This window comes from Rhamphochromis sp. 'chilingali', assembly GCF_963969265.1.
Source record: "Rhamphochromis sp. 'chilingali' genome assembly, chromosome: 17".
Taxonomy (NCBI): Eukaryota; Metazoa; Chordata; class Actinopteri; order Cichliformes; family Cichlidae; genus Rhamphochromis; species Rhamphochromis sp. 'chilingali'.
The window spans coordinates 16,636,961-16,660,669 of NC_137944.1; the positions used below are offsets into that span (position 1 = coordinate 16,636,961).

Consider the following 23,709-nt stretch of genomic DNA (forward strand, 5'->3'; position numbering starts at 1 on the left):
TATCAAAGTCCTTTTCAGTATAATGATTAAACAAATATGGAAGGTCAGAGTTGTAACAGGAAGAGGAGCAAGATCATGTTGGAGCTTTAAGTCTCAAAGTGTGATGAGGAGCTGCTGAAGCTTCTTTGTACAGGATGTTCAGATTTCTGCAGAGAGTTGGTCCTGCTTTCTTTTATAGCTGCCTGAGAGGGTGTTTTCACCCCACTCTAAACAATAACACTAAAAATGAGCCAGAAAAATACATCAAATTCCAATGAACTGAGCTGATGTGTAATTTATGTTTATGGTACCACAAAGCTATATCAGCATAATGATTAATCAAACAGGGTGAATCAGATCTCTAACAGGAAGGACCAAATAGAAACTCCTGAGCTGCTCCAGTAAACAAAGACAGATTGAACTCTCCCTCTCAGAAGGATCCTCTCTATGTAGTCAACCCAGACAGAGATATGTGACTCTGCTATAGCAGCCAGTAAAGTTGAAGTAAATACACATTTTAAAATAAATTAAATAACATAATTCGGACCTTTGGTTTATAGACCATCCATCCATTCGCTTCTGCTCATCCTTTTCAGGGTTGTGGGGGGCGCTGGAGCCTATCCCAGCTGTCATAGGGCGAGAGGCGGGGTACACCCTGGACAGGTCGCCAGTCTGTCACAGGGCTAACACACAGAGAGAGAGACAACCATTTGCACTCACATTCCCTCCTGCATTCACACTTATGGGCAATTTAGATTAGTCACTTAACCTATCCCCACAAACTGCATGATTTTTGAATACATGTGGTCTTTATCAAGCTTTTTGTGATCTCACAATGCTTTATATAGACATCAATGGATATCAATAAACTCATTTATTATTTGATTGCATATTGAATATCGCCTGACTGCCTCTGTGCAAGTATGCAAAAGGAGAGAGACAGAAATACTTACTTTTTACTCTACGCAGTAATTATAGTAATAGTAGTAAGTACACTAATAATGTTTTCATGCATTCAGATTGATACACACCTGTTGGATATGTGTGATATTTATCATGATATCAAACCAGCTGTTAAATCCTTGTCACAAAAGCTACATGTCATTAGAAAACTCTGGCATCATGACATTGAGCAGTTTATAAAAGTATTTTTGGTCACATCTTATTAATATTAATCTGAATAATTGCAGTATCAAAAAACAGACCTGAGCTACAACAGAGAGGATGATTAATGTAGCTTTGTTTTTGGCAACAACAATAATATCCAGTCAGCCTCCCCCCTCCTTATTTCATGTTTTGGTTTGGTCCAGGTGCACGTGCACGTGCTCCCAGCTGATGCTGAGCCTAGAACTGGACCTCAGCAGGAGAAAGAGACAGTAGGATGGGTCCAGTATAAGTAAGCTCTGCTTTTCAAAAAAGAAAAGCAAAACAGCTGGAAATTAAACTCATAGTGAAGTCCATATGAATGAAACTGCTTGTCTTTCCTAGTGTTAGTTAGGTTACTTCATTTCTAACAAAAGCCTCAGGACAGACATATTATTTATTTATGAGATCATCGTTGAACTTTTAGTCTTTTTTTGCAAAACTGATTTAAGTGTGTTTTGGTAAAATTATCCACAACTCAAAGACATCACTTAACTACTTATTGACACGTGTTGAGCTCTGGCCTTTTCCAGAGAACTTCACTGTTTGTTTGACTGAGTATTTATTGATTTATTATATTATAAAATCACATCATCAGCAAAATGCTTAACAGAATAGGTTACTATACCAGGAAGAGGAAATAGAAGTGTGCGATCATTCTCAGTAAACAAATCCAAAACAAACCTTGTGCACACTTTTTATTGCAGTGAACACATATAAATGAAGTGATTGTGGCCGGCCTGTTCAGAGTCAATAAAAAAGAAAGACTGTCTATGTAACTGTAAGAGTTATACACTTAATCACTCTATACATGTCTAAATAAACAAGTGAACAATGAAGAAGAAACACTGCAACTAAGGCATGCAAGGCACGAGCAACTACAAAAAAGAAAATGTGATGCACAGACAAAAAAAGAAAAAGCAAAGGCCCCCCTTTTTACATAAAAATAAGGTAAAAGAAGCACATTTTAAAAATAGAGGAGAAAAAAAAGTACAATTAATCTTTAATTTTTGTTTTTACTTTGCCACTTTATTTACAGCTTGTACAAATGTTTAAATGCCCTTGTGTCTGTTACAATTTTTAAATAAACCAAACTAAACAAAAAGATTGCAGTAAATAGACTTTTAAACTAAAGCAGATCATAACCACTGCTGTGCCAGCTAGGCTGTCCTGCAGATATTTGACACTCATGTGGGGGGTTTGTGTCGCTTTCTACCCTAAATTGTGAAGTTCAGCCTTAAAACTTTCTTCATCTTCCAGCTTTCATCTTAACTCCCACCTTATTGGTTTAAGTTTTTTAAAATAACATTTCTGACAATGAAAATTGACAGTTGGAGGTGCATTTCTATCTTTTTATAGCCTTTCAGTGGTTTTATTTAAATTATTTTTAAAATGACATGTCTGACCGTGGTTTGTATAGACAGAGGTCTTTAGTGACTCTATGTTGGCCTCCTACTCATTTTGATGAGGCTTTACTGTTATAAAAAAAGGAGAGTGGAGAGCTCACATTTTAAGATCTGATCTAAAGGTTCCACTTTGCCAAGAAGGACCTTTATGATACAATAAAACTACAACAAAGTGCAGGTACTAGGGCAGTAGTATTTAGTTACCTGAAAACATTCCTACAATCAAATTTTAGATTGTAGTAACACACATTCATCTGCCTATAAGATTTAACTGCTCATTAACCGAGGGAACCAGAATACAGTTCAGGATCCTTCCAGCCCACTTTAACCGCTGGTCATATTTAACATAAGCTTGAAAAACAGTCAAACTTCTTCTTTGGATGTTACCTTTACAGGCTGTGGCTGTAGACACTCACTGCTGTACCTCTCTCCTCACCTCCTCAGTGATATTATTCTGTGTGTGTTTTTTAGGATGAAGCCAAACTATAGATCTTAACTACATTAGAGTTTTTTCTGGTAACGATAAAGGTAGATGTGAATAATCTCCATTTGTCTCCTTTTGTAATACTTAGTGTTTATTAAATACTACTCATGAAATGTGATTACTGATGTTGCAGACATGTGTCTCGTAACCCCAGAGATACACAATGGAGGCACTGATCATGAGTTTTTATTTATAGCTTTTCAGTTCTTTTACTTTAGAGCAGTTTTAACTATTTATTTGTTCACCTAAAACAGTCTTTGCTTTCATGAATTTTGACATTGAAACGATGAGTAAATATTCCCTTTGAATGCAGCTTCCAGTGGTGTCACGGTTCTGGGTCAGTTTGACCCAGTATTTTGAGTTGTTATGTTTTTGGTGTGTTTTTGCATTTTGGATTCTTTTCTTATTATGATGATAATGATGATTATGACTCTATGTTTGCGTTATTCTTGTTTAGGGATTAGTTCGTAAGTTTTTGTGTTCTCATGTTTATTGCAGGTTTAGTTCAGTGTCTAGTCTGTCTCTCTGTGTCGTGTCTGCGTGTTTGTTTAGTGGTGTCTTGTTTCCTGTTTTACTCTGAAGGTTCATGTTCCCATCTTATGTCAGTGTTTCTAGCTTTGTTCCCCCTGTCTCATTAGGTCTTATTCCTCCCAGCTGTGTTCCCCTGTTGTCTCTAATTCCTTGATGACTTCCTCAGTGTATTTAAGCCCAGTGTGTCTTTGTGTCAGTGTCAGATTGTCTGTTATCCTCACCTCGTATTTTCGTGGTTTCCCTTATTGTGACACTGTGTTTCATGGCCTGCTTAGTTACTCTGTGTTTATAGTTTTTTCCATAGTTCCTTCACAGAGTGTCTTAGCCTTTTTAGTTTACACAGTGTTCTCTGTCTTCTTAGTTTTCCCAGTTTCCGTGTTTCCCTAGTGTTTTTGTTATGCCTTCAGCCACAATAAAGGCTTGCCTTATTTTGGAAACCTAGTTCTGTCTCCACTGTGTCTGCTCTTGGGTCTACCTCATTCTTCACACCGGCGCACCCCGCTGTGACAGTACGATCTGACTATGTCAGACCCAGCGGACAGTCTGGACGAGATTGGGGAGGAGCTGCAACGGATCAGTCGGCTCATGGCGCGCATCTGTGGGTGCACGGACCCCAGAGTGGTGTCCACTGGGTTGGAGGCCATTGACGCCATCCTTCAGAAGGCGCCACAGCTCCGGCAGTTTCCCCAGCTTTTTGAGGTGTTCGACTCTCTGGCCCCCCTGAAGGAGGAGCTTCGCGCCCGCGCGCTGGCCCAGAGGGTGTTAAACGCCGCCTCCGCACCTACGACTCAGACTCGTAAACGGTTGTCGTTGTCGTCGCCGCTGCCTCGCGAGCCGGAGGCAGTCAGAGTAGGGACTCTGAGGCTCACCGCTGCACCGCCATCGACTCACAGTTCGTCTCCGCCACTGTCAAGCTGCACAGCCCAGCGCACCAAGATGGTGGAGGCCACAGATTTCGACGACGATGAGTGACAGCAGGTATTGCTAGCTTTACGGGAGGACGAGCTTCGTTGGAAGCCCTGGCTCATTTCGGAGGAGGAACTCACAACTGTTGCACCGCCTCGGACCAGCCGCTCGCCCTCTCCACCCCGCTCGGACTTTACTTCACCTGCCTCTTTTCTGGCAAGGATGTGGGCGGACAACGAGGAGATCGCTGCCACATCACCCTCTGCTTCGGTGGCTTCAGCATCCATCCTTCCAGAAAGAACCGGCGTCAGTGCCGCCGTCGCACCGCGCTACCCCCGGGGGTGAGTGACTGTGTGTCTGCGTCTCATAATCCTTTTATAGAGAGGAGCGAGATGTGCATTGATTCGCCGGGGCCGGAAACTATGACTGAATCGTGTTCTGAGACTGACAGTACAGTGTTTAGTTGTTTAGAAAGACCTACTACGGAAATCATGGAGTCCGGCCTCTGTGAGCGGCAGCAAGCAGCTTGCACCCACGTAGAGGAGGAGCTCCGGGGAAAGCCGTGGCTCACCCCCGATTGTCAGCACATCTTTCGGGGAACACGCCTGGCTCTCGGGGGCCCTCGGAGCTGCCAGGGTCTGCCACCCCTCACTTCCCCAACAGCCAATGCTTCAGCCTCAGTGGTTTCTTCAAAGAAGAGGCGACATCCACGTCGCCGCAGCAGCTGGAGGTTGGTGGAACTCTCGTTTCCTCTCGGACTCCGTTAATAATAGAGGTTAGTGACAATCTTTCGCCTCAAAGTCTTCCTAAGTTGCTGGAATGTGACTGTCATGAAGGGTTCGCAGACGCTCCAGAGATAAAGACAATTTCTACATGTGCTGGAGGAGCGATATCGACCCAGTGCTCCTCAACACCACCCATTCTCTTAATAAACGATGAAAGTATTGATCACGAGCTCATGTTTGGTGTGAAGGGTGGTGATATAACCTCTGGTCATGAGCGGTGTGACTTAAATAATGACACCCTGTCTGTACCCGGTGATCAACTTGACTGTTCCTCAGCTCATTCATCTTGTGACTCTACTACTTGCTATGAATTGTGTAAGACCAAATTATTAGGTAAACCAGAGGAGAACAATTCAAAGCAACCTCTGAGTGATGCTCTCACTCCTGTACTCAACAAGCACAATTCACCTGAGTTTTGTGTTCCAGGTCAAGAGAACAGTAATGGGAATGTGGTTTATGTTCTGAACTCTAAAAGTGAATTGTGCCCCCCAGAAGAAGATGGGGGACACATGTCTGAACCATGTAGCTCCAGCACCCCTCAGGGCGCAGTGAATGCTGAGGCTGAGATCTGGGCCTCCGATACTGTCTCTAATGATCATGTTTTACCTTCAGTTTGTGTAAATTTGGAATCATGTTCTTTTGTTTCTAAATCATTTCAGGATGGGGTGTTGGTTGGGAGTGCTACTGATATAGTAAGCTCACAGTCTGCACCACCACTGGCAGCCACAGCTCTATTAGACTCTGTGTTAGCTGCACCTCCATTCATAGATGACTCAGAGTCTCTGTCTAAGTCAGCTTCTGGTGGGGGGCTAGCTGGGGAATGCAGGCCTGAGACTGCCAAATACCAGGCCGAGCCGCATGATTCCTGTCAGTCAGAGCGTAATGAGGCTTCAATCCCCTCTGACAGCGTCACTTTTGATTTGTTTGTGCCTAATGTGGTCTCTGCTAAAGCTAATGGCTCTGTCAAACCAATCACAGAAGAGTTTATTCAGACTCTTGGCGTTAACCTAGTGCCAGCCATCCCATCAGAAGTAAGTGTAACTGCAGTATGTGTAAGCACAGACTCTGATCAGGTTACAAGTCCACCACATGACTGCAAAATGAACGTGAATGAGTCTTCTTTAACCAGTTGTGCCGACTTAATGGATGTCCAGGAACCTAGCCATGAACTGATTAATCATGTTTCTATGAACGGTTCAGTTATACATGCAGCTCATGTGGTCGAACTAGCCCCTTTGGTGACTGAAACCCTGTCACAGGTGGAGACTGTCACAGGAAGACAACGTGACATTTCTTCAGAGGAAATGAACTGTACTGAGAGCCTTGGGGGTCCAACTTTCGAACAGGGTTTTTCCATAACAGTTAACTTGCTTGCTAAGAATGGCGAAACTTCCGCTAGAGCTGATGCAGAGACTGTTACTGATTCTGGGCAATATTATGGGGTAGACGCTGCCTGTGTGTCCAAGATTAATCTATGTAATTCTGGTGAGGGTGAGGCAGCCAATCTGAGTTTGTGTTTTTCTGCTTCTGAGTTAAAAGAACCAAAGACTGAGACTAAAGACTCTGTCTTTATGTTTGTGAAGGAAAATGAAAATATGAATTTGGACAAGACCTCTGAAAGGAACACACACATAGTACTTGGCTGTGACACCACTTTTTCTCAGACTGCCATGGACATTTCTGTTCTGGGTTCTGAACCACACGGTGAACAAATGAATAATGTTTTCAGGGGCGATCTGGTGGGAAATGAATTGTGTGATGTTACATTAAATTTCCCAGAGAGTCAGCGGCATCTTTCTTCTGCCAGAGTAACGGCTCAGCCCCCTGTTCAGCTCTGTTTTGCCAGGGGTCTCCATAACTGCTCATCCTGCATCTGTAGCTGGATGCCTGGGTGTGCCACCTCGGCACCTTGCAGCACCCCCGCTGCTTCATGCCTTGTCAGCTGGAGGGCCCGAGGAGCCCATCCAGCCACCACCTGCTCTACCACCTGCGACTCCGTTGCCTGCAGCACCTACGCCGTCGCCTGGTCCAGCTTCTGCTCCGCCTACGCCGTCGCCTGGTCCAGCTCCGGCTGCCACTTCCGCTCCGCCTGGTCCAGCTCCGGCTGGTCCAGCTCCGGCTGCCACGCCACCTCGGGATCGCCGGCCACTTTCCAGGCCGGCCGCCGGACGTCATTGGTGTCGTGGACGGCCTCCTGATCTGTTGCTGCAGTCTTCCTCACGGCCGGCCTCCGGACCTGTTTTACTTTGGACTCCTGTGCTGCCGCCCGCACGGTCGGCCCCCTGAACTTTTTGAGGCTCGTATTGGCTTTGGTTTGATTTTGTCAGTTTTCCTGGACTCTCACTCCTTGTTTTTGGTTGGTCTACCTCATTCTTCACACCGGCGCACCCTGCCGTGACAAGTGGTTGTTTCCACATTTATGAAAATCAAGGTTAGTTGAATTGAATACTAACTGCGTGCTGATGAAACATGCACCCGCATGTCTGTGACACCAGTTACACGCTTGCATGTTTTCTCATAGGACCTGTAACCCCAGAGTTAAACAGTGGTGGCACTGATGATGAATTTTCATGTTTAATTGTTTTTTCCTTTTTATTTGGAGCAGTTTTAAACATCTATTAATGGGCCAAAAACGATTTGCTTCTGTACAATGCAGCGAAAAGATACATTTCAGTTTCTAAGGGCAGGTTAACTGTAGCGGAATACAGTTACTCATATTTTGTATTTTAAATGTGTAACGGCGGTACATGTATTCCGTTAGTCCCCAACACTGGCTGTGAGATTAAAACAATGAGTAAATATTCCCTGTGATCCACCATCAGAGCTACCAGTGGATGATTCTGTATTCATGAAAATCAAGGTGAGTGAAATTTAATGACTTTTGCACAGACACACAAAAGACAGGTTACAGTGTGCATTCACATCTTTATTGTAGCACTGTACTAGCAGGAACAGAAGGTTCGGTGCTTCTAAGGACAGGTAATGCGTGTTGCACAAACATAAGGTAAATTGGTAGCACACGTGTAGTCATTCCATTTCTTATCTGATACTACATTGGTGTGAACACAGTGTTCATTTCCTCCCGCATTATCTGGTTGTGCTGGACTCCAGCAGACAAAACGCAGTGGACAACCATCGGACCACATCCAGGTGCCTTCTTTATGCTTGTCACTGAGTCCAATCCAGGTGAGTCCCTCTGCGTGGTCAAAGTTCTGGATCAGGTTTTTCACAAAACTCTGTTCCTCTGTACTGTGGATGGACACCAGGTTGGCTCCCTGTGACACACAGTAGAGCTCTGCATCAGCCCAGCTCATGTGTGTGGCCACATATTTGTAGCAGCGGCCATTGAAGCTGTACCAGAACGGGGGACAGCTTCCACGCAGTAGTTGAACTCTGTGGTCATCTGAAGAAGACACAGCTGTCAGAGCTCGATGAAAAACAAATAACTGTTTTTGTCAGTGTGACTGACATTTTTTTTCTTTGATCTAACCTCTGAAGAATATCAGAAAAGCACGTCTGCACAGCTGACATGGTGAAAGTTAAAAAAATGCAGAGAAATAAGCTGCTCTTATTACGTTTATTAGCAGGTCTTTATCATAACTCTACAGTATAGTAGAACTTATCTGACACGGGGGGGAAAAAAAATCTATGTTACAATGAAACACCAAGAATTTTGTATCACTGACTGCTGAAACAGACAACAGAAAATCTTGGAGTATTTGACTAAATTGTGATTAAGATAATAAAAAAAACCCCCACAAAAATAAAGTTAAATAAAGGAGGGGAAGGAAGAGTCAGAATATAGGATGGTTACCATGTTGTAGCTTCACTTCACTGCCGTCAGAAGGAGACTCAGAAGGAGCACCCAGAGCCAGACTGAACAAGAAGAGGAGCAAGATCATGTTGGAGCTTTAAGTCTCAACCTTTGATGAAGAGCTGCTGAAGCTTCTTTGTACAGGATTTCTGCAGAGAGGTGGAGCTGCTTTCTTTTATAGCTGCCTGAGAGGGAGTTTTCACCGATCACTGTGATATCATTGACCAAATGGAACAAAACTCTCCACAGTAAACATCACTAACACCGGGCAGTAAACACCATCAGATTCTAAAGAAATTAATAATTGCTGAACAGCCACGTCCTCCTGGCAGACTCAGAAGAACGTGACTGTATTTGCTGTAATTCTGCATTCATGATATGATCAAAGGCCTTTTCAGCATAATGATTAAACAAACAGGAAAGGTCAGAGTTGTAACAAGAAGACAGCAGCTCACAAGCTCTAGTTATGGCCTTCTCTAATAAACAAATGTAGAACAAATACTCAACGTTAAAGAGGACTCAGCACCCAGAGTCACCCAAACAACCTATTGCTGTGCAACACTTTCATTTTATCAATTTAAAGTGATCCAGAAAAACAAACAAACAAACAAACAAATGCATGATGAAAATATCTGTTTAATATAGTATTACAGAGTCCTTAAATTTCAGTACTCCAGCCTTGCCCTTCTGTACTTCTAATATGTTTAATTAATAAACACATTAATTAGGATATATTAATATTAACATTGCTAAATTTATTGTGGAGGGACGCTACATGCCAACATAACATCAGGTTAACTGTCTAATGTTGAATTAGCGTCTTGGTTTCTAAACACAGGCATTGCGTTTTACACAAACAGAGGGATAACCACGAGAGCATGGTTCGTCATTCCACTTCTTAACAGGACCAAAGTTGTTTTGCACACAGTGTTCGTTTTTTCCCAGGTTGTTTGGCTCGCCTGTAAGCCAGTTAAAAAAGCGTACCACAGAGCCATCAGACCACATCCATCTGCCCTCTCTGTGAACATCACTGAGTCCAATCCAAGAGGCTCTCTGAGCAGGATCAAAGTTCCTGATCAAGGATCTGACAAAGTTCTCTTCCTCCATGTTGTGGATGGACACCAGGTTGGCTCCCTGTGACAAACAGTGGAACTCTGCATCAGACCAGCTCATCGCTGTAGCTACATACTTATAGCAGCGGCCGTTGAAGCTCCACCAGAACGTTGGACAGTTTCCATGCTGCAGCTTCACTGCTCGGTCATCTGAAAAAGACAGAAACAAGAAGAGGAAAAAGATCATGATTTGTTTTTTAGTGACAGAAGAAACCTGAAGAGACCTGGTGTCAGGCTGCTTTTCTCTATGTACTTCAGGGAATAGAAAGAAACATTACATATTAGCTTCACTGCATCAGCTCCCTGCTAAATCCAGATTAAAATTTAAAATCCTTCTCCTCACATACAAGGTATTAAATACTCAGGCTACGTCTTATTTTAAGAGCAATGGAGTACTTTGCTCTCAGACTGCTGGTTTACTTGTGGTTTTGAGGTTAATTAAAAGTAGAATGGGAGGCAGAGCCTTCCGCTTTAAGCCTCCTCTAATGTGTAATCAGCCATTTTGGATTAAGGACACAGATAATCAATAATCTACTTTTAATATGAAGCTTTTCTTTTTGATGAGGCCTAAAGTTCCACCAGTCACAGCAAATGGCTGCTCCTGTCTGAGCCTGGTTCTGCTGGAGGTTTGAAACGTGGAACCAAATTAATGCATGTATCCCCAATTACACTAACACATATTTATCCTGAGCAAAACAAAACAAGAAACATGATAAAGGTGCATTTAAAATCTATTATTTGCTAAATAATATTAAAAAGACAAAAAAAAAAATGCACAAAAAAAAGTTACCAAGTTGTAGCTTTACTTCATTTTCATCAGAAGGAGACTCAGAAGGAGCACCCAGAGCCAGACCGAGCAGGAAGAGGAGCAAGATCATGTTGGAGCTTTAAGTCTCAAAGTGTGATGAGGAGCTGCTGAAGCTTCTTTGTACAGGATGTTCAGATTTCTGCAGAGAGTTGGAGCTGCTTTCTTTTATAGCTGCCTGAGAGGGTGTTTTCACCCCACTCTAAACAATAACACTAAAAATGAGCCAGAAAAATACATCAAATTCCAATGAACTGAGCTGATGTGTAATTTATGTTTATGGTACCACAAAGCTATATCAACATAATGATTAATCAAACAGGGTGAATCAGATCTCTAACAGGAAGGACCAAATAGAAACTCCTGAGCTGCTCCAGTAAACAAAGACAGATTGAACTCTCCCTCTCAGAAGGATCCTCTCTATGTAGTCAACCCAGACAGAGATATGTGACTCTGCTATGGCAGCCAGTAAAGTTGAAGTAAATACACATTTTAAAATAAATTAAATAACATAATTCGGATCTTTGGTATATAGATGGATTTTTGAATACCATCCATCCATTCGCTTCTGCTCATCCTTTTCAGGGTTGTGGGGGGCGCTGGAGCCTATCCCAGCTGTCATAGGGCGAGAGGCGGGGTACACCCTGGACAGGTCGCCAGTCTGTCATAGGGCTAACACACAGAGAAAGAGACAACCATTTGCACTCACATTCCCTCCTGCATTCACACTTATGGGCAATTTAGATTAGTCACTTAACCTATCCCCACAAACTGCATGATTTTTGAATACATTTAGTCTTTATCAAGCTTTTTGTGATCTCACAATGCTTTATATAGACATCAATGGATATCAATAAACTCATTTATTATTTGATTGCATATTGAATATCGCCTGACTGCCTCTGTGCAAGTATGCAAAAGGAGAGAGACAGAAATACTTACTTTTTACTCTACGCAGTAATTATAGTAATAGTAGTAAGTACACTAATAATGTTTTCATGCATTCAGATTGATACACACCTGTTGGATATGTGTGATATTTATCATGATATCAAACCAGCTGTTAAATCCTTGTCACAAAAGCTACATGTCATTAGAAAACTCTGGCATCATGACATTGAGCAGTTTATAAAAGTATTTTTGGTCACATCTTATTAATATTAATCTGAATAATTGCAGTATCAAAAAACAGACCTGAGCTACAACAGAGAGGATGATTAATGTAGCTTTGTTTTTGGCAACAACAATAATATCCAGTCAGCCTCCCCCCTCCTTATTTCATGTTTTGGTTTGGTCCAGGTGCACGTGCTCCCAGCTGATGCTGAGCCTAGAACTGGACCTCAGCAGGAGAAAGAGACAGTAGGATGGGTCCAGTATAAGTAAGCTCTGCTTTTCAAAAAAGAAAAGCAAAACAGCTGGAAATTAAACTCATAGTGAAGTCCATATGAATGAAACTGCTTGTCTTTCCTAGTGTTAGTTAGGTTACTTCATTTCTAACAAAAGCCTCAGGACAGACATATTATTTATTTATGAGATCATCGTTGAACTTTTAGTCTTTTTTTGCAAAACTGATTTAAGTGTGTTTTGGTAAAATTATCCACAACTCAAAGACATCACTTAACTACTTATTGACACGTGTTGAGCTCTGGCCTTTTCCAGAGAACTTCACTGTTTGTTTGACTGAGTATTTATTGATTTATTATATTATAAAATCACATCATCAGCAAAATGCTTAACAGAATAGGTTACTATACCAGGAAGAGGAAATAGAAGTGTGCGATCATTCTCAGTAAACAAATCCAAAACAAACCTTGTGCACACTTTTTATTGCAGTGAACACATATAAATGAAGTGATTGTGGCCGGCCTGTTCAGAGTCAATAAAAAAGAAAGACCGTCTATGTAACTGTAAGAGTTATACACTTAATCACTCTATACATGTCTATATGCTAAGTTATACAATTAATCTTTAATTTTTGTTTTTACTTTGCCACTTTATTTACAGCTTGTACAAATGTTTAAATGCCCTTGTGTCTGTTACAATTTTTAAATAAACCAAACTAAACAAAAAGATTGCAGTAAATAGACTTTTAAACTAAAGCAGATCATAACCACTGCTGTGCCAGCTAGGCTGTCCTGCAGATATTTGACACTCATGTGGGGGGTTTGTGTCGCTTTCTACCCTAAATTGTGAAGTTCAGCCTTAAAACTTTCTTCATCTTCCAGCTTTCATCTTAACTCCCACCTTATTGGTTTAAGTTTTTTAAAATAACATTTCTGACAATGAAAATTGACAGTTGGAGGTGCATTTCTATCTTTTTATAGCCTTTCAGTGGTTTTATTTAAATTATTTTTAAAATGACATGTCTGACCGTGGTTTGTATAGACAGAGGTCTTTAGTGACTCTATGTTGGCCTCCTACTCATTTTGATGAGGCTTTACTGTTATAAAAAAAGGAGAGTGGAGAGCTCACGTTTTAAGATCTGATCTAAAGGTTCCACTTTGCCAAGAAGGACCTTTATGATACAATAAAACTACAACAAAGTGCAGGTACTAGGGCAGTAGTATTTAGTTACCTGAAAACATTCCTACAATCAAATTTTAGATTGTAGTAACACACATTCATCTGCCTATAAGATTTAACTGCTCATTAACCGAGGGAACCAGAATACAGTTCAGGATCCTTCCAGCCCACTTTAACCACTGGTCATATTTAACATAAGCTTGAAAAACAGTCAAACTTCTTCTTTGGATGTTACCTTTACAGGCTGTGGCTGTAGACACTCACTGCTGTACCTCTCTCCTCACCTCCTCAGTGATATTATTCTGTGTGTGTTTTTTAGGATGAAGCCAAACTATAGATCTTAACTACATTAGAGTTTTTTCTGGTAACAATAAAGGTAGATGTGAATAATCTCCATTTGTCTCCTTTTGTAATACTTAGTGTTTATTAAATACTACTCATGAAATGTGATTACTGATGTTGCAGACATGTGTCTCGTAACCCCAGAGATACACAATGGAGGCACTGATCATGAGTTTTTATTTATAGCTTTTCAGTTCTTTTACTTTAGAGCAGTTTTAACTATTTATTTGTTCACCTAAAACAGTCTTTGCTTTCATAATTTTGACATTGAAACGATGAGTAAATATTCCCTTTGAGTGCAGCTGCCAGTGGTTGTTTCCACATTTATGAAAATCAAGGTTCGTGGAATTTTGTGACTTTTGCACAAACACACTAAAGACAGACAGCATCAACAGTGCAGGGAAAATGTAAATTGTAGTTTCTGAGTGCAGTTTATCCATACTGCACAAACAGAAGGTAAAATGACAGAACATGGGCAGTCATTCCACTTCTTTGTGTCAGTTGTGTGGTTGTCCTGCATCCCAGTAGACAAAATCTACTGCACAACCATCAGACCACATCCAGCTGCCTTCTTTATGGAGGTCAGTAAGGTTTTGAGGAAAAAAATAAACATTTTTATAGCACAGTCTTTAAAGGATTTTATTTCTTCATCTCAGAGTTGAAGTGATTGACTGTTCATGTAAATGGACTGGTTCTTACAGAGTGCTTTACACAACTTGTTTATTCACCCAATCACACAAGCACTTTTTCCTAAGCGCTTCCTAACAGACATTAACACAGCATTCACAGTCTGATGGATGCATCAGAGAGCAACATGGGTTAGTAATTTGCCCAAGAATATTTGGTATGCAGACTGGAGCAGAGTGGGATCAATCAACTAACATTCTGGTTAGTAGATGGCCTGCTCTCCCACCTGAGCTACAGCCACCAAAACGCTGCCAAATGTGGAAACATGATTGTTAAAATCAATGTGTTTTGTGCAGTTGAGCCTGTGTGATTAAAAAATGCCCTCACTGTTTGAGAACTGCATGAAAACTTTTCTCCTGTGATAATTGAGCCAAATCGATTGATAAAAACTGTAATTAGACTTGAAGTTATTCTGGGAAGATCAATGAGGAGGTGCATTTTCTACATTCATCCTTATTTGAAATACTAACTGCGTGCTAATGAAACATGCAAGCGCATGTCTGTGACACCAGTTACACGCTTGCATGTTTTCTCATAGGACCTGTAACCCCAGAGTTAAACAGTGGTGGCACTGATGATGAATTTTCATGTTTAATTGTTTTTTCCTTTTTATTTGGAGCAGTTTTAAACATCTATTAATGGGCCAAAAACGATTTGCTTCTGTACAATGCAGCGAAAAGATACATTTCAATTTCTAAGGGCAGGTTATTTGTGTTGCACAAACAGAAGCTAAATTGAGAGAACACTGGTGATCATTCCATTTCTTTACTTCACGCACGTTAGTGTGAACACAGTGCTCTTTTGTTCCACTGTTGTTTGGCTCGCTAGTATCCCAGTAGACAAAACTCACTGCACAACCATCAGACCACATCCATCTGCCTTCTTTATGGATGTCACTCAGTCCAATCCAGGTCCATCGCTCAGCATGGTCAAAGTTCTTAATTAATGATTTAACAAACTCTTCTTCCTCCCTGCTGTGGATAGACACCAGGTTGGCTCGCTGTGACACACAGTAGAGCTCTGCATCAGCCCAGCTCATGTGTGTGGCCACATATTTGTAGCAGCGGCCATTGAAGCTGTACCAGAACGGGGGACAGTTTCCACGCAGTAGTTGAACTCTGTGGTCATCTGAAGAAGACACAGCAGTCAGAACTCGATGAAAAACAAATAACTGTTTTTGCCAGTGTGACTGACATTTTTTCTTTGATGTAACCTCTGAAGAACATCAGAAAAGCACGTCTGCACAGCTGACATGGTGAAAGTTAAAAAAATGCAGAGAAATAAGCTGCTCTTATTACGTTTATTAGCAGGTCTTTATCATAACTCTACAGAATAGTAGAACTTATCTGACACGGGGGGAAAAAAAAAATCTATGTTACAATGAAACACCAAGAATTTTGTATCACTGACTGCTGAAACAGACAACAGAAAATCTTGGAGTATTTGACTAAATTGTGATTAAGATAATAAAAAAAAACCCCACAAAAATAAAGTTAAATAAAGGAGGGGAAGGAAGAGTCAGAATATAGGATGGTTACCATGTTGTAGCTTCACTTCACTGCCGTCAGAAGGAGACTCAGAAGGAGCACCCAGAGCCAGACTGAACAAGAAGAGGAGCAAGATCATGTTGGAGCTTTAAGTCTCAACCTTTGATGAGGAGCTGCTGAAGCTTCTTTGTACAGGATTTCTGCAGAGAGGTGGAGCTGCTTTCTTTTATAGCTGCCTGAGAGGGAGTTTTCACCAATCACTGTGATATCATTGGCCAAATGGAACAAAACTCTCCACTGTAAACATCACTAACACCGGGCAGTAAACACCATCAGATTCTAATGAAATTAATAATTGCTGAACAGCCACGTCCTCCTGGCAGACTCAGAAGAACGTGACTGATTTTGTAGTAATAGGATAATAATATACAAAGGCAGAACAAATTCTCAATATAAAAGAGGACTGAGCATCCAGAGCCACCCAAACAAGAAGAGGAGCAAGATCATGTTGGAGCTTTAAGTCTCAAAGATGATGAGGAGCTGCTGAAGCTTCTTTGTACAGGATGTTCAGATTCCTGCAGAGTTGGAGCTGCTTTCTTTTATAGCTGAGTGAGAGGGTCTTTTCACTGCTGGTGTGACATCACTGGGCAAATGGCTCAAAACTCTCAACTATACACAATATTTAACATAAGCCAGAAAAAAACATCAAATTTCCAACACATGAAGAAATGTTGTTTGTTTTTTGATGTGTTATTTATATTTATTGTGTCATAAAGGCGTTATCAGCACAATGACTAATCAAACAGGACAGTTCAGAGCTCTAACAGGTAAAAACTCCTGAGTTGCTCCATTAAACAAAGACAGAATGAACTCCACACAATCAAGAGGATCCTCTCTTAGTACTGGACCCAGAGATATGTGACTCTCCTATGGCAGTAAATGACAAAATAGATCAACTATTAGCACCTTTGGTTTAGTAGAATTACTTCACTGTTTGTTTGTCTGAATAATTATGGTTTTACTATATTATAAAATCACATTATCAGCAAAAAGAAAACAGATAAATGACTGTACCAGGAAGAGGAAACAGAAGATTGTGATCTTTCCAGTTAAAAATACAAAACAAACCCTGTTTAGTTTTTTTTTTCATTTAAAAAAGACTGTGTGTTAATTCTTTTTTTACTTTTCCACTTTGAGATATTTACCTTGTATAAAAATGTCTAAGCACTCTTGTGTCTATTACAATTGTAAAGCAGCCAAAATAAAACCCCTGCAGTAACCAGACTAATCTAAAAGCAGATCATTACCACTGCTGTGTCAGCTACACTGTCCTGCAGATATTTGGCACTCATGTGAGAGGTTTGTGTGATCGTCTTAAAGCTTTGTTCATCTGAGCTTCCACCATATCCATTTACTGAAGTTTCCTGGTAACATTTCTAACAGTGGAAACTGACATTTGGAAGTGAACCTCTATCTTTTTATAGCCTTCAAGTGGTTTGTACAGTGGCTTGTAAAAGTATTCGGCCCCCTTGAACTTTTCCACATTTTGTCACATTACAGCCACAAACATGAATCAATTTTATTGGAATTCCACATGAAAGACCAACACAAAGTGGTGTACACGTGAGAAGTGGAACAAAAATCATACATGATTCCAAATATTTTTTACAAATAAATAACTGAAAAGTGGGGTGTGTGGGGGTTAACCCTAACCCTAACACTTATTTTAAAGGTACACTTTTATAAATTCAACATGATGTCACAAACTTTGCATATAATTTAAGACCAGTTTCATTAATATACTCTGGATTGCATCAGAAATGAATCTTCTATTATTAATTTTATTAAAGGACAAAACACACCAATGCCATTTACTGAGAAAGTTTCACAGACAGGTAGAGATGGCAGTAGAGGGAAGGCCCTTTTTGTCATTAAGCTGTGTGTGAATCATAAAATCAGATATAGCTACCTAGCATTAACCGGTTGGCCAACCATAAATACTAAAGCAACAGATTTCATGATGTACACATGTTAATACAAGTCACTCTCTAGTGTCTGCAAACAGCTGAACAGATGTGCTTGTAGTGATTATTTATTGTCTTCTATTGAACAGCTGTTCCTGGAGATAATTTGTCTCAGTTTACAAGCCATATTGACACAGTCAGCAGAAGAACAGGTCAGTGCTCCGCTGCTGTTCCCAAATGTTAAACTAGAAGTGTACTTGAACTTCATGAGTCAGACTCACTCCTTTGACTCACTTTCAGAGTCAAAGAGTGTTAGCTGAGAACTGTAGATCCCTAAATTGACACCCAGTGTCTTGTTTTTGTTTATAAACTTCAGAGTGGTTGTCGTAGTTGTCATAATATGAAATTGAATAAAGCTTTTGCTTTTGCACAGCTACAAAGATGATGAACAGGTCCACAAAGAACTTCATGTCCCTTGAAGTTCTACCTAACTTAACAGTCATGTGTCACATGAATCTTAGAATAGATTTTTTTTAGTAATGTGTTTCAGTTTACTACAAATAAATAACAAATATAGCCTTTTGAATACATGTTAGCAGTCTGTTAAGAGTTAGAAGAATAGTCTACAAAAAAAACCCCGCATACACACTGTGTAAAACTGACACAGTTTTACAGCAGCTCGCCTGCATTCCAGTTAACAAAACCTACCACAGAGCCATCAGACCACATCCATCTGCCCTCTCTGTGAACATCACTGAGTCCAATCCAGGTGGGTCTCTGAGCACGATCGAAGTTCCTGATCAGGGATCTGACAAAGTTCTCTTCCTCCATGTTGTGGATGGACACCAGGTTGGCTCCCTGTGACAAACAGTGGAACTCTGCATCAGACCAGCTCATCGGTGTAGCTACATACGTATAGCAGCGGCCGTTGAAGCTCCACCAGAACGGGGGACAGTTTCCATGCTGCAGCTTCACTGCTCGGTCATCTGAAAAAGACAGAAACAAGAAGAGGAAAAAGATCATGATTTGTTTTTTAGTAACAGAAGAAACCTGATCTGTACTGCTAATATCCTAAAGGTGAGACCTGGTGTCAGGCTGCTTTTCTGTATGTACTTCAGGGAATAGAAAGAAACATTACATATTAGCTTCTCTGCATCAGCTCCCTGCTAAATCCAGATTAAAATTAAGAATCCATCTCCTCATATACAGTGTATTAAATACTCAGGCTACATCTTATTTTATGACCGATAGAGTGCTTTGCTCTCAGACTGTTGGTTTACTTGTGGTTTTGAGGTTAATTAAAAGTAGAATGGGAGGCAGAGCCTTCCGCTTTAAGCCTCCTCTAATGTGTAATCAGCCAGTTTGGATTAAGGACACAGATAATCAATAATCTACTTTTAATATGAAGCTTTTCTTTTTGATGAGGCCTAAAGTTCCACCAGTCACAGCAAATGGCTGCTCCTGTCTGAGCCTGGTTCTGCTGGAGGTTTGAAACGTGGAACCAAATTAATGCATGTATCCCCAATTATACTAACACATATTTCTCCTGAGCAAAACAAAACAAGAAACATGATAAAGGTGCATTTAAAATCTATTATTTGCTAAATAATATTAAAAAGACAAAAAAAAATGCACAAAAAAAGTTACCAAGTTGGAGCTTTACTTCATTTTCATCAGAAGGAGACTCAGAAGGAGCACCCAGAGCCAGACCGAGCAGGAAGAGGAGCAAGATCATGTTGGAGCTTTAAGTCTCAAAGTGTGATGAGGAGCTGCTGAAGCTTCTTTGTACAGGATGCTCAGATTTCTGCAGAGAGTTGGAGCTGCTTTCTTTTATAGCTGCCTGAGAGGGTGTTTTCACCCCACTCTAAACAATAACACTAAAAATGAGCCAGAAAAATACATCAGAATCAGAATCAGAAAGGGTTTTATTGCCAAATGTTGAGCAGGTTTACAACATTAGGAAATTGCTGTGGTGCTTAGTGCAAACATACTGTCATATAACGCTTAAATAGACATGAAAATAAAAATAAGAATAAGAATTAAAAGTGCTAAGTAGATAGATATATACATGATATATACATGAGTGCAGGTGGTGATCAGTGCCAAACATGGAATGATGCAGTGAACACAGCGTAGGGTCATGTGTTAGTGGTGGGAACAGTCATACGGTTATTGTTCATGTGTCCAACAGCAGAGGGGAAGAAACTGTTCTTATGGCGAGAGGTCCTGGTGCGAATGGACCGGAGCCTCCTGCCTGAGGGGAGCAGGTCAAACAGACTGTGTCCGGGGTGAGAAGGGTCAGCTGAGATCCGAGCTGCACGCCTCAGTGTCCTGGAGGTGTACAGGTCCTGCAGAGATGGGAGTCTGCAGCCAATCACCTTCTCAGCAGAGCGCACAACACGCTGCAGTCTCTGTTTGTCCCTGATAGTGGCTCCAGCGTACCACACGGTGATGGAGGAGGTGAGGATGGACTCGATGATTGCGGTGTAGAATTGCATCATCGTCCGTGTTGGCAGGTTGAATTTCTTCAGCTGCCTCAGGAAGTACATCCTCTGCTGGGCTTTCTTAATGACGGAGGTGATGGTGGGCTCCCACTTCAGGTCCTGGGTGATGGTGGTACCCAGGAAGCGGAATGAGTCCACAGAGGTGATGAGGGTGTCAGTCAGGATGATGGGGGGGAGTGGGGCTGTGTGCTTCCTGAAGTCCACAATAATCTCCACTGTCTTCTGGGCATTCAGCACCAGGTTGTTGTGGCTGCACCAGGACACCAGACGTTCAACCTCCCACCTGTAGGCAGACTCATCCCCGTCCGAGATGAGTCCAATAACGGTGGTGTCATCTGCAAACTTGATTAGCTTGACAGACTGGTGGGTGGAGGTGCAGCAGTTGGTGTACAGGGAGAAGAGCAGAGGAGAAAGAACACAGCCCTGAGGGGAGCCGGTGCTGATGGTCCGAGAGTCCGAGACATTCTTTCCCAGCCTCACATGCTGCTTCCTGTCCGTCAGGAAGTCGGTGATCCACCGGCAGATGGGATCAGGCACATTCATCTGGGAAAGCTTGCCTCGGAGATGGTCTGGAAGGATGGTGTTGAAGGCAGAGCTGAAGTCCACAAACAGGATCCTGGCGTAGGTTCCTGGGGAGTCCAGATGCTGCAGGATGAAGTGTAGAGCCATGTTGATGGCGTCATCTACAGACTTGTTGGCTCTGTATGCAAACTGCAGGGGGTCCAGGAGGGGGGCCGTGAGGGTCTTGAGGTAGGAGAGAACCAGGCGCTCAAATGACTTCATGACCACAGATGTCGGAGCCACAGGTCTTTAGTCATTTAGTCCAGTGATCCTAGGTTTCTTGGGGACAGGGATTATGGTAGTGGACTTGAAGCAGGCAGGCACATGACATGCTTCCTCACACCTGCTTCATGAATATGAAGAGTTGTGGTGGGAGGAGGTGGTGAGGTGGTGTGAAATCCTCCTTTGTGTGGGGTGAGGAGGGGGGTGTTGTAGGTGAAGTGTTTGATGGTGGTGATGGCTATAGGGCTTCGGAGCGTGATGTCACGGGGGTGGGCGTGGAAAGGATTTTGGCCCGATTCACCATTTTGGGGGTCTAAGCTAGGAGCGATAGCATAGCCATGGTTCGTACTTGCTGTGTGCTCGGCTGCAATGTTCGATCTTACGACCGGTACGGGAATAAGGTTGGATTGTCTTTTTATGCTTTCCCAACCTGGAAGCAACGTGAAGGAGCTCATGTATCGGATGTTACCAAACGAAGGCGTCTAGCCTGGATAGCAGCCGTGAGACGAGCTGATATCAAGTTCTGTTACGTCTCCAGATATCAGCTGGTGTGCTCACGACATTTTCATTCCGGTAAGTTCTAAATATGTTCTTATCACACTTTATAGCTGAATAATATTACCGTTGATGGTCTCGGAAGTTATAGAAATTGCGATCAAACATCGAATGGAGTGACTTTGCAGACATATGTGCTATGTAACGATTCGCTAATTGTTTCGCACAACTGTAGGGAAGCCTGCCTATGAAATGGATCAAACAAATCCAGACTGGGTACCAACGCTACACATGGGGCACTCCGAAATCCGAACATCACATTCAGACCGTCACAGGAGGCGAACACAACGTCAACAAAATAAAGTACTATTTGGAGGTAAACGACAACCGCACCCCCAGCCACAGTCTCTTATTTTAAAAGTTGATCTTAGTCAATTAACACAAACATTTTTGAGTATTCATACGGCCTTAATGTATAAACCATTTAAAAGTTCCCTTGTGTATTTGCACTCTTTTTATTGGACAGGCTTTGACAATGGAGCAGCAGAGTGTGAAGGTGAAGCCTCAGCAGAAGTTACCACAGAAGAGCAGCCAGAGATGGACACCACCGAAGAGCAACACCATAACAACCTTGTTATTTTGGCTGAGGGACAAATTTGTGCTGGACAAGTAGAAGCAGAGGTAACGGGTGCTGATGCAGAAAACATTGATATCAGAGAGAAACAGACAGAAGATCAACAACTGACAAATGATTGTGTGCACTGTGTACAGAGCAGAGCAGAAATAAACCGGCTGCTGGAGGAGAACAGAAAGCTTAAATCAAAGTTGGACAAGACAGAGCTGAATGAAAACTTTTTAAAGGGTGACACGGAAAAAGTGAAATATTACACCGGTTTTACTTGTTTTGCTATTTTTATGTCCGTGCTCGAGAATGTAAAAGCTTTCCTACCAGCATCAAAGAAACTGTCGCATTTCCAAATGCTTTTACTCACACTTATGCGACTTAGACTTGATCTTCCTGTCCAGCATCTTAGTTATCTATTCAATGTCTCCTACAAAACTCTTTCTTCTGTCTTTTCTGATACAATTGACGTGTTGCATGCTCGCTTTGGAATACTTGTACACTGGCCAGAGAGGCACTGTTTGCAAGCAACAATGCCACCACAATTTACGGACACTTTTGGAAATCGTGTAGCCATCATTGTAGACTGTTTTGAAATTCGTACAGAACGACCATCTAATTTAAAGGCTCGTGCTCAAATGTACTCACACTACAAGGGTACACACACCATGAAATATCTGATCGGGATTACTCCACAAGGTGCAATTTCATTCATTTCTAAGGGGTGGGGGGGCCATGCATCAGATAAACACATCACAGAGCAGTGTGGCATACTTAACAAGCTGTTACCAGGGGATGTAGTTTTGGCTGACAGAGGCTTTGACATCAGAGATGCGGTGGGAATGATGTGTGCGGAGGTAAAGATCCCAGCATTTACAAGGGACTTCTGTCAACTAGATGCCAAGGACATAGAAAATACATGAGCCATTGCACACCTAAGAATCCATGTTGAACGAGTAATTGGCAGTTTGCGCAACAAATTCAAAATGCTACATACTACCATGCCAATCCGTTCTCTTCTTCCATGTGAGGGTGAAGACGTTACCTTCCTTGATAAAATTGTGAGGGTGTGTTGTGTTTTGGTTAACATGTGCCCCAGTGTGGTAGTGAAACCAGGCACACATGAGACTTGTACTTGTTAATTAATAATTGTTTAAAAAAGGAAAACCTTTTTAGTTTTTTGTATGTGTGACTGTATGAACACATTGACATTGCGTTATGTAACCATTTCTGTACCTGTATACTATAAGCGAAAGTTTATCATCACTTTGGACTCTTTGTTTCACTAAAATTACGTTATAATAAAAGCAAGATAACAAATAACTGCTTTGCACTCT

The 23,709-nt window shown here is 41.7% G+C and overlaps 4 protein-coding genes and 1 long non-coding RNA gene across 5 annotated transcripts; 1 reads left to right on the plus strand and 4 right to left on the minus strand.

The window, feature by feature from the left end:
• Positions 1-8,203: 8,203 nt before the first annotated feature.
• LOC308385040 (C-type lectin mannose-binding isoform-like) lies at positions 8,204-9,136 on the minus strand (the record flags this gene model as incomplete). Its single annotated transcript, XM_080863754.1, has 2 exons — positions 8,204-8,637; positions 9,049-9,136. The coding sequence occupies 2 exons, from the start codon at positions 9,134-9,136 to the stop codon at positions 8,204-8,206; spliced, it is 522 nt and encodes a 173-aa protein (XP_080719880.1).
• A 580-nt stretch (positions 9,137-9,716) lies between these two features.
• Positions 9,717-11,038, minus strand: LOC308385041 (ladderlectin-like; the record flags this gene model as incomplete). The annotated part of the gene is made up of 2 exons (XM_080863755.1): positions 9,717-10,310; positions 10,951-11,038. The coding sequence occupies 2 exons, from the start codon at positions 11,036-11,038 to the stop codon at positions 9,877-9,879; spliced, it is 522 nt and encodes a 173-aa protein (XP_080719881.1). The 3' UTR covers positions 9,717-9,876.
• Positions 11,039-14,507: 3,469 nt separating this feature from the next.
• LOC308385039 (lactose-binding lectin l-2-like) lies at positions 14,508-16,193 on the minus strand. The gene is made up of 2 exons (XM_080863753.1): positions 16,056-16,193; positions 14,508-15,645 (listed from the first exon to the last, which is right to left on the minus strand). Exons 1-2 carry the CDS (start codon positions 16,141-16,143, stop codon positions 15,212-15,214), a joined length of 522 nt encoding a protein of 173 aa, XP_080719879.1. The 5' UTR covers positions 16,144-16,193; the 3' UTR covers positions 14,508-15,211.
• A 2,320-nt stretch (positions 16,194-18,513) lies between these two features.
• Positions 18,514-19,703, minus strand: LOC308385042 (galactose-specific lectin nattectin-like; the record flags this gene model as incomplete). Its single annotated transcript, XM_080863756.1, has 2 exons — positions 18,514-18,954; positions 19,616-19,703. 2 exons carry the CDS (start codon positions 19,701-19,703, stop codon positions 18,638-18,640), a joined length of 405 nt encoding a protein of 134 aa, XP_080719882.1. The 3' UTR covers positions 18,514-18,637.
• Positions 19,704-21,652: 1,949 nt separating this feature from the next.
• LOC308384862 lies at positions 21,653-22,975 on the plus strand. Its single transcript, XR_013969414.1, has 3 exons — positions 21,653-21,828; positions 21,986-22,126; positions 22,277-22,975. It is a non-coding gene; the product is annotated as an uncharacterized lncRNA (long non-coding RNA).
• The last annotated feature ends 734 nt before the right edge of the window (positions 22,976-23,709 follow it).

Excerpts from the sequence above, each read along its gene's own strand:
- LOC308385039 (XM_080863753.1), bottom strand. The coding sequence starts at position 16,143 with ATGATCTTGCTCCTCTTCTTGTTCAGTCTGGCTCTGGGTGCTCCTTCT. Across the intron at positions 15,646-16,055 it reads TGAAGTGAAGCTACAACATG|ATGACCACAGAGTTCAACTA; the intron begins GTAACCATCCTA and ends TGTCTTCTTCAG.